The sequence below is a fragment of the Microcaecilia unicolor genome, chromosome 5 (genome assembly GCF_901765095.1).
Source record: "Microcaecilia unicolor chromosome 5, aMicUni1.1, whole genome shotgun sequence".
In the NCBI taxonomy this organism is placed as follows: domain Eukaryota; kingdom Metazoa; phylum Chordata; class Amphibia; order Gymnophiona; family Siphonopidae; genus Microcaecilia; species Microcaecilia unicolor.
This window is the reverse complement of record NC_044035.1, coordinates 104055676-104068839: the sequence shown is the minus strand read 5'-3', so window position 1 is coordinate 104068839 and position 13164 is coordinate 104055676. Positions and strand designations below refer to the sequence as shown.

Genomic DNA, 13164 nt, shown 5'->3' with positions numbered 1-13164 from the left:
TTCTAGCATTCAAGAAAAGAATAACAGCATCATTTTGAAACAGACAGACAGGTTTATCACATTTGATTAACTGCCCAAGGAAACAAATCCATCAGGGCGGAGTACATATAAATGATTAAAAAAAAACCATAATAACAGAAACGAACTCCATTTTGCCATTACTTGAGAGTCAATCGTACAATCTATACTTTTGAACTACACAAAGATTTGCATTTTATAATAAAGAGTTACCTGTGCGATTGAACTCTGAGGACTTCTGATAATATTTGTTAACGATCTTTTGGCCACCCAGTGGAACTGGTTAATGAAGCCAGTTGCATAAGTAACTTGATTCATGAATCTCGACCGTTTCTGCTTATTTTTCCTGCCAGTCTCGATTTTTTGTAGTTCCTTCATTATGTCCATGTACTGCTTGGATTTCAAGTACTGTTCATGCAGCTTGTCAACCAGAGAGCTGTCCTGCTTTTCAAGGCCATATTCAGACACAGGGTTGGTCTCTAAAGAACAGGATGATGCTGTCAAAATGCACTTTGTTTTGAATTTGAATTTAATTTGCCATTTTACACTGCCTTAGCCAGGTACTCAGTACAAGGTGGCCTAGTCTCAGTCACAATACAATAAAAACAGTATTACAAACTTTATCCAAAAAAAGTAAAATTCAAATAATTGAACTACATAAAAGAGGCTCATTTTCAAAGCACATAGACTTCCAAAGTTACATAGGTTACTCTAAGAACTGTGCTTTGAAAATGAGTACCTATGATTCTTAAACCAGAATGCATAATATATGAGTGCATTCCATCATCATCGAAAATCCTAAATTGTAAGAGTCTTCAAAATGAAACCTGAAATCAAAAGATTATAGAGGCATGTTTAGTAAGGTACAGTAAGCCGTTAGCACATGCTAAAACCTGCGATAACAATAAGCACTAGCCCACATCTGGCATTTATTGGTACAGAATGCATAGCCACTGGGAGGGGGTGCAGGGGGGACAAAATTCCCCAGGCCAGGGCCTCCAAGAGGGGCACGGCGCTGCAGTCCGACCCGCCCTCCGTCCTCGACCGTCTGCCACCGGGCTGGGCCCCCTGCATTGAAATCACAGCGCCTCTCACCTCCGTGTGAAAGCGCTGCAGCAGATCGCCTTCCTCTGGGCCTCCTTCCCTTCTTGTGTCCTGCCCTCGTCTGACGTAACTTCCACAAGGGTGGGACACAAGGAGAGAAGGAGGGCCGAATGGAGGCAATCTGCTGCCCTGCTGCCTGCAGCACTTTCACACGGAGGTGAGAGGCGATGTGATTTCAATGCAGGGGGCCCGGCCCGGTGGCGGACGGAGGGGGGGGAGCGATGGCGGCGACCTTGCCCCGGGCCTGGCCCAGTCTCTCGGCGGCCCTGACAGGATGGAGCCGGCACTGGGTGGGGTATGGGTGGAGATTAGGCTAGGACTGCATATTGGAGTCACCGTGCAGTAGGCAGCACAGGCTGTCAAACGTACAGTTAATGAAGGTTCACCTAATGCCACCTCAGTAAGTGGTGGTAGGTGTGTTTGAAACTGCAGGAGGAATGCTGGACAGGACCTCAGTTACCACAGAGCCTTTGCAGTTACGGAGGCCGACGCTCAAAGCCCTGGTGCTAAAGCCCAGAAACAGTGCAAAAAAATAGATAACCAATGTTTGAAGCAAATGACATTCAAATTTTATGCACAGTTAAAATGCGCTATTAAACTGAAAGCGGGGGGGGGGGGGGGGGGGGGGGGGGGATGTGCCTGGTGCATGCGCACAAACACTTTGTGGTAAGAGCGGCTCCTGTGCGCATGTCCAGACAAAAATGGAAGTGCAAGCACACACTGGCATTGTTGTACTTCGTGTTTAAATATGAGTTTTTAAAAAATTCTTTGCACTAAAATTTTGAATATTTAAGTGCAGAAAAACAGGCGCCGATATGTGCTCTCTCTTTTGGTTTTGCTCAGATTCACACACGTTTGTTTCTCAGTATCTGCGATTAGAAGCTGCACAAGCTTCCATTTGCTTCCAAAAGTTGACAAAATCAGCAGTCTACAGTGAGAAATTGACAAGAAATCCTCTCCCCAAACTCCTCTATGTTACCTCTGAGCTGGCAGTAAGTGGTTGGCATTATAGCCATTATTTGCTTTGGCCAATTTAGCACTCCTGTCAGTGCTAAATTGGTGGAAAGGAATACTAACTGACCTCATTTGCATCATTTAAATACAATTCGAGGTAATGTTTAGCGCACACATTAACACCTGTGCTCCAGCCCTTTGAACATTTTGTGTACATAAGAGAAGCCATACTGGGTCAGACCAATGGTCCATCTAGCCCAGTATCCTGTTTTCCAAACAGTGGCCAAGCCAGGTCACAAGTACCTGGCAGAAACCCAAATCATGGCAACAGTCCATACTACAAATCCCAGGGCAAGCAGTTGCTTCCCATGTCTGTCTCAATAGCAGATTATGGACTTTTCCTCCAGGAATTTGTCCAAACCTTTTTTAAACCCAGATGCACTAACCGCTGTTACCACATCCTCCAGCAAAGAGTTCCAGAGCTTAACTATTCGTTGAGTGAAAAAAAGTGTTTCCATGTAACTTCCTTGAGTGTCCCCTAGTCTTTGTACTTTGGAACGAGTATACGATCATCAGGAGTCCTTATAGAAATAAAGCAATAAGGGGGTCTTTTACTAAGGTGCACTAGCGTTTTTAGCTCACACAGCTGGCATTCCACACTGAGACGCCCATTATATTCCTATGGGTGTCACAGCATTTAGCACCAGCTGATTTTTAAGCGCAAGCTAAAATATATAACAATAGATTCATGGGTGTGCATCAAAACAGCATATACCGTGACTAGGAAAAGAGAAATACCAAAGATGATGGCAAATTATCTGAGTGCAGAAAAAGAGTTTAAAAAAAAGAGAGATATATGTGATGGGAACAGGTACCTAACAATGGGAATATATGTATATGTGAACTGGAAAAGGTTAAATAACCCCAAAGATGAAAAAAAAACCCCAAAATGAGGGTTACGTACCAAAGCATAAAGCAAATTACACACACAGGGCTGTAAAAGACCAGTGGCCACACAAGAGAAGTTTAGAGAAAAAAAGGAGGCAGTTAAAACTATGACTTGAATAACAAGTTAAGGAAAGCATAAAATCAGATCAGCTGGAACCATGGACACAAAATTGCCTGTACTTAAAAATAAAATAAAACACCATGAGTTCTTTAGGAGATAAATGTACTATAAGTAAATTATGGAAAGAGCGGACTGTAAAGGGCAGTGCACAGATTGAAGAATTAACATAATCAAATATGAAACAATCTCTCTTTTTAAAATATTTCTCTGCACTTGGATAATTTACCATCATCTTTGGCATTTCTCTTTTCCTATTCACGTATATAGCCATGATTCAATTATTTCACTTTTTCTCTGCTCACATATTCCCACTTGGCATTGTGCTTAATTATTGCACATTCATTGGTTCATATATTTGTTTTTGGCTTTTATATACTTTTTCACACTGTTCCCTCATAACCCACAATATGCTGTTTTTATACACACCCATGAATCTATAATTATATATTTTGTATATGTATTTTTATTATTTATTGCTTTATTTTTGTAAGGACTCCCGATGAAGACATAGGCCAAAACACGGATGGTACTGAGTCCTCGCTCCAGTGGAGCCTGTTATTTCCTTTGTCTGATGTACTGTCTTCAAGCAAACATTACCGTGTCACACAATAAAGACTTATTTTATTTTATTCAGCTCATCACATTGGTCATTCCCACTTCTGGAATTGGTTCATACCTCGTGCTTTAACAGGATGCCAATGGACGGGAAGACATGATCAAACTTTTCCTTCTAAAAATCAGTCTAATCACAGAATTCAGAAGAAGTTGTAATTTTTTCATAAGAGTCTCTCAAATCCCTGAGTATAAAGAATTAGAATAATCTAATTGGGAAATAACTAAAGCATGAACACAAACTGTAAACCGTCTGTCGTGAAAATAAGGATGAGCTATCTTCAGTTTTTAGTTTAAAGAAACTTTTCTTATATAAAGTTATTAATCTGGGCCTTACAAGTCAAGGCTGAATCCAGTATGAAACCCAAGCTTTAGAAGAGTTTGTAATAGTCAGAACTTCATTATTGTTCAAAGAAATAGTAGATGGAGCAGTAGGTAGACCATTGCCGGTTAATAGAATATGCCTAATGGTCACACCTGCGCCTAATTCTAGGTGCATCCGTTTACACCAAGTAAAACTTGCTGTAAATACTGGCGCATAAGTTAGGCGTGGAACAGGTGTATTCTATAACTGTGTAAGTAGATTTTCAGAAAGCCCATGGCCCGGCTCCCTTTTTGATAACATACATTATAATTTACGTGCACCCAAGAAAGACTCTCCTGGGATGGGGGACGGGAGGGGGAAGGGGTATGGGAGGGAGGAGGGGAATAGAGAGTAGATGGGTAGTTAACCAATGTTAAATAAAGAAAATTTCTTGGCTGAAACGTGTATAATAGAGCAACATGTACAATCTGACATGACTTTCAGCAACAAAAAAGATTGAAACATAATTTACGTGCACCACTTTACAGAATACACCTTGCAAGTTGTGCACGTAAATTCTAATTAATGCCAATCAGTATCAATAATTGCTTGCTAAGTGGAAATTATCAGCCCTGATTGGCTTGTTAAGTAACTAAGGGCCCTGTTTTCTAAGGTGTGCTAGCGTCTTTAGTGGGCGCCAAATGCTAGAGACACCCATAAATTCCTAGGGGTGTCTCTAGTGCTAATTTTTAGTGCACAATATAAACGCTAGCACGCCTATAGCATAGCATAGGAAACAGGGCCCTAAATTATGCATGCAAATCCAGAATACGACCGGATTTGTGCATGCAATTTCAGTCATGATATATAGAATCTAGGGGATAGTGTGCACTATTATTGTAAACTGACAAACTGGCCAGAAAACCCCCAATAAAACAAAAATTCCCGTAAACACCGCAAAATGAAAATTTTCTGGCTGCCCGTCCTTACAAGTTATATCTAAAATCTGGCCCGTACTTAGGCTTCATTGAGACTTTTAAAAGCAGAAGGTTCAAATTTGGATGGATAGGGTTTGTCTACTTTCAAAACATATCTGAATCTCTAGCTACTGCTATTGTACATTAGAGACAGAACCTGCACTTTTTGCTGGCGCCTCATTGTTACAGAGGTTATCCAAAACTTTACCTTTGTTAGAATTTGCAGTGTCCAGGATTTCTCCATCATCTTTGTTTGCAGTCACAGCCGTGGACTCTCCATTAATGACATCCAGAAAGAAATCAGCTGGATTATTATAGGGTTCACATTCATAGCCTTCAAAGAAAGAAAGGTAGAAACATTATGGGGGCAATTCTGTAACACAGTTATGGTGTTGGTTTTTTTTTTATCCGTTTGTATTTTGAAGGATTACGTGCACAGCCAGCATTCAGTACATTTTGCAAGTGGAAAAGGCTTAAGTAACTCACCTCCCACTGTCAGGCCAAAGTCTTGTGATAACAGACATGTGATTTCACTCCTATTATTGCAAGACTTCAGAAAACGAGGCACTTAAGCATTTCTCTTCTGAGAGGCGGGACTCAAGTAATTTAAGCAAATAAAATTGGTGGGAAGCAGCGTGGCAACTTATTTGTTTATATTCATTTTTTGCTGACAATAGAACATACACAAACATCATTGTCCTTGACAAAAGTCAAAGTCCACTCTTGCAGAAAGGCATAACTGACATCAATTACAATGCAAAATTCTCAGCACCTCAATATCATTGAATACAGTGACGCACTCATAAGAAAACAAGCTATTTTTAGTTTTACTCTTCCTCTATCCATCCCACTAGGAATCCAGAGCACTCTACTGTAATACTCTTTAATCTTCTATTCATACTTCCGAGGAAGGAACATGAGTGGATCAGGGGCGCTCTCAAATGATGTGCACAGTGTAACAGAATTCTGGGAATCCCCGCCCAACCTGCATGACAGGATTTACACCAGGTTTCAGCTGGAACAAGTCCTTGTACCCAAAGTTGGGCATGGGAATCCCCACGAGGTGCTGTTCTATAAAGGGTACTCAGCCTGGAGCAGCATTTATACAGTGCTGATTTTTCCCAGCACCTATTTTTCTGCACCATTTACTGAATCCAGCCCTAAGAATGCAGTTCTATAAAAAGGCACTAATTTAGAGCCTATTCTATAATAGAAAATAGATGCCTACTGTCCTTTATAGAATTGTACCATAGCAGTGCAAATATGTGCATGTAGTATAGATGTGACCACTTAGACCAGCCGTAGAGCTGGTGTACATGCTGGCACCTAGATTGATTTTAAAAAGCATGTAAGTTATAGTATTCTATTATTTACATACATAACTATGCATCCAACCTACAGTCCACCCTTGTGTATGCTCACCTTCAAACCACACACCATCACATTTAGGTGCATAGGAATATTGGCATGTATGTGCATATGTGCGTCCATATGCTGGCATTCTGTTCATTTATGCGTGTACTTTGTACCTAAATGTTGACACCCTCTTTACAGATTTACCTTCTAAGAGGGTAATTCTATAACAAGATGACTACTAAGGGCTAATTAGGTCTTACCTGATAATTTTCATTCCATTAGTCCTTCCCACTATTCCAGGACCTGTGGGAATAGTTGTGTCCATCAACCAGCAGGTAGAGATAGAGAACTACAAACTGAGCCGAGACATATCTCTCTTGGCATCCAGCCAAGCCTCTGCTTACCAGAAAGCAGATTGCCGCTATCATTGACTCGAGAACATGGACATAGTCCTAGACCCTGGGCCTGCCTTGACTGAGGAGAAGACAAATTTATTGAACCAGTTTTGACCTCCTGTGTTCTATGAGGAAGATCCTCTCCCTTGCTGCATCAAATAGAATGCCCAGATACTCCAGCATCTGTGACGGGAGTTAATCTGCTCTTCTCAAAACTGATCACCCATTCAATACCTGCAGAAGATGGACAACTTTGTCTGTTACTGCCATGCTGTCTGAATAGGATAATGAACGAATGAGCTAGTTGTCGACATACAGGTGAACTCTGATTCCTTGGTGCCAAAGGAAGGCTGCCACCACCAATATAACCTTGGTAAATATTTTTAGTGCCATGGTGAGACTAAAGGGCAAAGCCCTGAATTGAAAGTGACAGCTCAGCACCGTAAAACGTAGAAACCTCTTATGCAGCAGCCATATGCAAGAACGGTGAGAAAATCTCCCAATTGAACCAAGGCTATCACTGCTCTTAAGTGTTTCATACAAAAGCAGGATACGCAGAGGCAGCAGTTTAGACCTTTGCAGTGCTTTTTTTGTAGGAAAAAACGTACCGGTACTCATAGAGTGCCAACCTTAAGGGCGGGGTCACAAGCTATGGCTGCCTCCTACAGTAGCCACACCTATTTTACCAGCATGGAGCATATAAAAAGGCATAATTGAAAATAGTACACAAGTCCTGAAACCCCCCAAACACCAGAAAAACAAAAATATTTTCCCCTTGCTATAAAAATAGCAGACGTAAATTTCAAATATTCCATTCACTACATTACAAATTAACAACTACAAATAAAACAAAAAATTAGCACAGCTACCACACTACTTTATCATAAAATAAAAATAAAATTATTTTTTTCTACCTTTGTTGTCTGGCCACATACTTCTTTTCATTTGTGTTGGTCCCAATCTCTGGTTTCTACTTTCCTTGTCTTTACTTTATTGACAGGATTTCCTGTTTGTCATTTTTCTCTCCTTTTCCTTTCAGCTTTCTTCAATTTTATTTTCTGCCTTTATCCACATTTAGTTCTTTCTTACTATCCAATCTTCAATTTCCCTCTTTTGACTGTGCCTACCTACAGCTTGCCCCTCTCTCTCTCCTCCTCGTATCCATCCAGCATTTCTCCCCTCTCTCCTCCACACTTCCATCCAGCATTTGTCCTTTCTCTTCCACGCATCCATCCAAAATTTGCCTCCTCTCTCCTTCCCACTCCAAACCAGCATTTCCCCCTCACTCTTCTCCCCTTGCCCCCTCTCCGCATCCAGTATTTCTCCCCTTCCTCCTCTCTCCCCATCCAGAATTTCGGCTCGGGGAACTCCTCTGTCCTCTTCCAGCAACTCTCCTAGGGCCACTGCTGCTTCTCCCAACAAGCAGCAGCATTGCCAGGCAAATCAAGAGAGAGTAAAATGCATGAAACCACAGTGCTCAGATGCGCGCTGTCGGCTCTCTTGATCCCCTGTCCTTCTGACATCAACTTCCTGTTCCGGGGCAGGGGATCGGCAGAGCCAACACAGAGCATGCAGCCCCGCGCCTGCTAGCCCCGCGCCTACTACTCCTTGCTGTGCCTGTGGCACTGCTGCTGCTCATTGAGACAAGCAGCTGTGGCCGGGGGAGAGAAGTGGGAGATGGGTGCGGAAGGGGAAAAAAGGTGGTGGTTTGGTGTTATGGTACATACCGGCACAAAAAAAGCCATGGACCTTTGAAGTCTAAGACTGGACAAAAGGTACCTTTCTTCTTTGGGACAATGAAGTGGATGGAGCATCTGCCTTGTCCCAGGGCCGCCGAGAGACTGAGCCGGGCCCGGGGCAAGGCTGCCTCCAGGGCCCCGCCCCCACACTGAGGTCACCGCCGCCACTCCCCCCTCCACCTCCCCCGAGGTCGCCGCCACTCCCCCCTCCACCTGTCCCACCGTCCACCACCGAGCCGGGCCCCCTGCATTGAAATCACAGTGCCTCTCACCTCCGTGTGAAAGCGCTGCAGGCAGCAGGGCAGCAGATTGCCTCCCTTCGGTCCTCCTTCCCTCCTTGTGTCCCGCCCTTGTGGAAGTTACGTCAGACGAGGGCGGGACACAGGGAGGGAAGGAGGCCCGAAGGGAGGCGAGCTGCTGCCCTGCTGCCTGCAGCGCCTTCACATGGAGGTGAGAGGTGCTGTGATTTCAATGCAGGGGGCCCGGCCCGGTGGTGGACGGTGGGACAGGTGGAGGGGGGAGTGGCGGCGACCTCGGGGGAGGTGGAGGGGGGAGTGGCGGCGGTGACCTCAGTGTGGGGGCGGGGCCCTGGAGGCAGCCTTGCCCCGGGCCCGGCTCAGTCTCTCGGCGGCCCTGGGACAAGGCAGATGCTCCATCCACTTCATTGTCCCAAAGAAGAAAGGTACCTTTTGTCCAGTCTTAGACTTCAAAGGTCCATGGCTTTTTTTGTGCCGGTATGTACCATAACACCAAACCAGTGGCAGACGGTCGACGACGGAGGGCGGGTGGGACTGCGCCGTCCCCCCCGCCCCCCCTCTCGGCAGCTATGCCTTGTCCATGTTTGGCTCGGGGAACTTGAACAATGGCCCAGAGCGCCAGCAAGGAATCTACGGTGGCCTGAAACTCGACCACCTTGTCTCACTTTTGAAAAAGAGACTTCAAGAAGAGAGGAGCAACTGGGCAGGAGAACTCCAACTTGTACCTTCTGTAACAATATACCAAGCCCACCGGTCTGATGTGATTTAGGCTCACACCTCCCGAAACTCCTGAAGAAATACTCCCACCGGAGGAAGAGAACAGTGGACCAGACTCGCATCATTGTGAAGCTTGGGAAGCACTGGGCACTAGCAGACTAAGAAGCGAACATCCTGCCCACACAAAAGGAAGACTGGCATGCTTGAAAGTGGGACTTCTGATCATATTGCTAACAACCAGACCGGTACTGTCTGCTATCTGAAATCGAGACTGAGAGCCCCCTGAATACGGATGACCAGAGGCTTTCGGCATATCCTCCAGTAACTGCTGTGGCTTTGTTTCCCCAGTTCTTTCACCAATTTACTGAGATCTGCAAATAGCCACTTGCCCCAAAAGGGCAGTTCAAGTAGATGTGACTTTTTCACTGCATTCACTACCCAATGCTGCAACCAGAGTTGCCGACGTGCTGTGATAGCCAAAGACATACTGCAGGCCATAAGCCATAACATGTCATAAATAGCATCCACCAAGTAGGCCAACCCAACATCCATTTGGGTGTTATGGTGCCCATATTGTGTTGCAGACTACTGGTGGCACTTCAGGCATGCTCTAGCCGTGAACGAGCTGCGCACTGTTGCTTGAAGGCTCGAAGATGCCACTTCAAAGACTTTTTTCAGTGAGCCTTCTAGCATCTGAGTAGACAATTGCACAGGAATGGGGATTGCAGGATTCCCATGGATATGGAAGAAGTTTCATGGGATTCCTGTGGGGATGAGAGAAATTATCATGGGATTCCTGTGGGAGTGTAGTCAAAATCTCTGGTGACTCCAGAATGAGGCCTGGAATGCAATGAGAGAGGCAATTGGAGCACCAGAATAAGACTTGGAATGTCCAGCGAAGCAGCTGGAACATCAGACTGAGGCTTGGCATACTCATTGGTTTAATAGAAAATACCATCCCAAAAATCATGAGATGCTGTTGAGGCTGGGAGGAAACAGAGGGCTGTGAGCAAGTAAAGAATAGCATTGACTTCTGTGGGTAGGGGTGAGGATGGAGAAGATTGTGGGAATGGGTTGGGATGGAATGAAGCTTAGTGGGTACGGGTGGGTATAGGTTAAATCGCATTTGGGATGGGTGAAACTTCTGTCCCCATGCAACTCTCTACTTCCTATCCTGTAGGTTATTTAGTGCAATGCCCCCTTCCAACAGCAAGGTGGTCTTCTTAGTCACCACTGTAACAAGGAAGTCCACCATGGGAAGCTGCAATTTCTCTTTCTCCTCCAGAACCAACACCTAGATGCGAGCCATGACTCTTCCCACTCTCAGCCCTGCATCCAGTGAGACCCATTCTGCTGTAATCAGGTCTTGAATGTCTGGATGCATCGAGAAGGCCTTAGAAGGACCTCTAAGTCCACTCTTGATTGATGAAGATGGCACTCCTGATGCTAAAGCACAAGGCTCCTCAATGGAGAGCACTGCCAATGCTTCAAAAATAAGAAAACTGAGCTCCTCTTTATGAAACAACCTCAGTACTTTTGGGTCATCCCCCATCTCAGAGGAGAGCTCTCTCTTTTCTAATGGCTCCTTCAATGATGGCACCTCTGAATAGACAGAGGCCACATCAGATAAGGAGGAAGAAGCAGAGACAGATCTCCAGGAGTGGGCAGATAAGGCTAAATGAGATCTTTTAGGAGCTGGAGGGGTAACGGGGCAAGAAACTGAACTCTTGACTGTCCATGCTTCAGCAAATAGATCCGGTGTAAGAGAAATATGAACTCCGGGGACAACAAAGATCCCAATGCAACTGAATGCTCCGTTGGGCCCTGAGTCTGTAAAATGGTGGCTGTGCTCTGTGTGTGATCAGAGGCCGTTCCTCACTGCCAGTCAGCCTCCCCAAAATGGTGCCCATTCTCGTGCTCTCCTACATCAAACTGCACACTGGCCCTGCTGGAGAGCCCGAAGTCCCCAGCATATTTGGATGCTGTGCCAAATCTGCAGATGTGCTGCCACTGACCGTTTCTCCCACATCCTGCTGGATTTCTGGGTTGCATACACTACAATGTCCCCTTGCTGCCGGTGGGTCCCACAGCGGGAGAACTGCTAACTGCCCCCACAGAAGTCGCCATTCACCCTAACAGGCACAAATGCAGCACAACGCAGTCCCAAGTGGTGAGTCAGGATCCCTTTCCTGCACCAAGTAGAACTTGTAGCCCTCCAAGCAGTTTTGAGTCAAACTTTAGTCTTACCACTGCTGGCTGCTCCCCTCAAGCTCATAGTCTCCACTAGTCGTACCCAAGATGAGAAAGAATCTGGACTGATATGCTGTCCCGTGCTCTCCAGTAAACCTCTTTCCTTCTCCTTTCTTTTCTTTTAAAAAAAATTTTTATGTTAAAATTTTTTTTCAGGTTGTTGTGCTGGAAAATGAGAGCTCCACAGGAAACAGGTGAAGGGAGGGAAGAAGTAAATTCACGGGGCACCAGAGACAGGGATTTGCACATATGACTCGGCAGACTCAAGCCACCCGCAAAGCTCAACTGGAGACCAGCTGACCAACTATACCAGGAGCAAATCACTCAGAACCAGAGGCTGAAAAGTGTGTCCATCCACTTGCTGGAGATAGAAAATACTGAGGAGCTGGACTGGATGCTGAAAGAGATATGTCTCAGCTCAGTTTTTAGATCTCTATCTCCACCTGCTGGTTGATGGACACAACTATTCCCACAGGTTCCGGAATAGTGGGAAGCTACATTATGGAAATCTATTTCATAAGAAAACTAGTCATTTAGTTTTATTTAACAAGTACTAGTGTACTGGTATAAATGGCTGTGCCTAGATGTTAAAGAGAACATGTGTCAATCACGGCATTTTATAATGAATGTGCATACTTGTACGCTCTTTTGGATGGTATTGTAAAAGATGTCATTTACCTGCATAGTACGTTTGTGAATCTTAGAGTTGCTTGAACATACCAATTAGACTTACCAATAGTTTTAAAGTATTCAATAGCCTCAGTAGCAGGACCATGGTATAGCATCTTTCCAGCAGCCAGCAGTGTCAGACTATCAAAGAGCTTGAATATAGAATAGCGGGGCTGGTGAATGGAGAGAATCATGGTTCTTCCTTTTTTGGAAAGCCTTCCAAAAAACAAAACTTTTTTTTTATTTTTGTTGTATGAAACTTCTTAAATTATTCACATACTATTAACTGAAGTTGAAGCCTGGTTGTTTTAACATGCTTTCTGATTTTACCATTCTATTATATATCTATATATTTCTGTAAACTGCTTTGTAGCCATATTGAGAATGGAGGCATAAATAAAAATATGCTTCCCACCCTCATCTCTTCTCTCTCTCCACTCCCCTTTCCTCCAAATCTTTAATCTACCCCTTCCATCCCACTTGATCTTCTTTTTCCCCATCCTGTTCTCTGATCTCTAAGCAGGTCCCCATATTCCCCCGTTTTCCCTTCTTCCTTTAGAGGGCAGATTGGTTACCTTCAGATCTTGCACTGTTCTTGCAGAACGTACCAGCAGCACAAGGTCCCTATTGCAGAAATTGAACCATGTGGTTGGAGAGTAGATACAATTAAGTAAACTTTCCACCCACCAGTAGAGAGGGGGGAAATTAGGACAAGGGAGCAAGGGGAAAGGATGGACTGGAAA

General features: G+C 44.5%; 1 protein-coding gene across 3 annotated transcripts in view; it reads right to left on the bottom strand.

The window, feature by feature from the left end:
• Nucleotides 1–13164, bottom strand: part of LOC115471149 (ATP-binding cassette sub-family G member 2-like) — a 102964-nt gene that overhangs the window by 29838 nt on the left and 59962 nt on the right. For all 3 annotated transcript variants that reach the window (XM_030204845.1, XM_030204844.1, XM_030204846.1), the window contains 3 exons: nucleotides 12486–12637; nucleotides 5247–5372; nucleotides 232–497 (listed from right to left, as the gene is read on the bottom strand). In XM_030204845.1, coding sequence (XP_030060705.1) covers nucleotides 232–497; nucleotides 5247–5372; nucleotides 12486–12637 — 544 coding nt within the window. The remainder of the gene's footprint in view (nucleotides 1–231; nucleotides 498–5246; nucleotides 5373–12485; nucleotides 12638–13164) is intronic.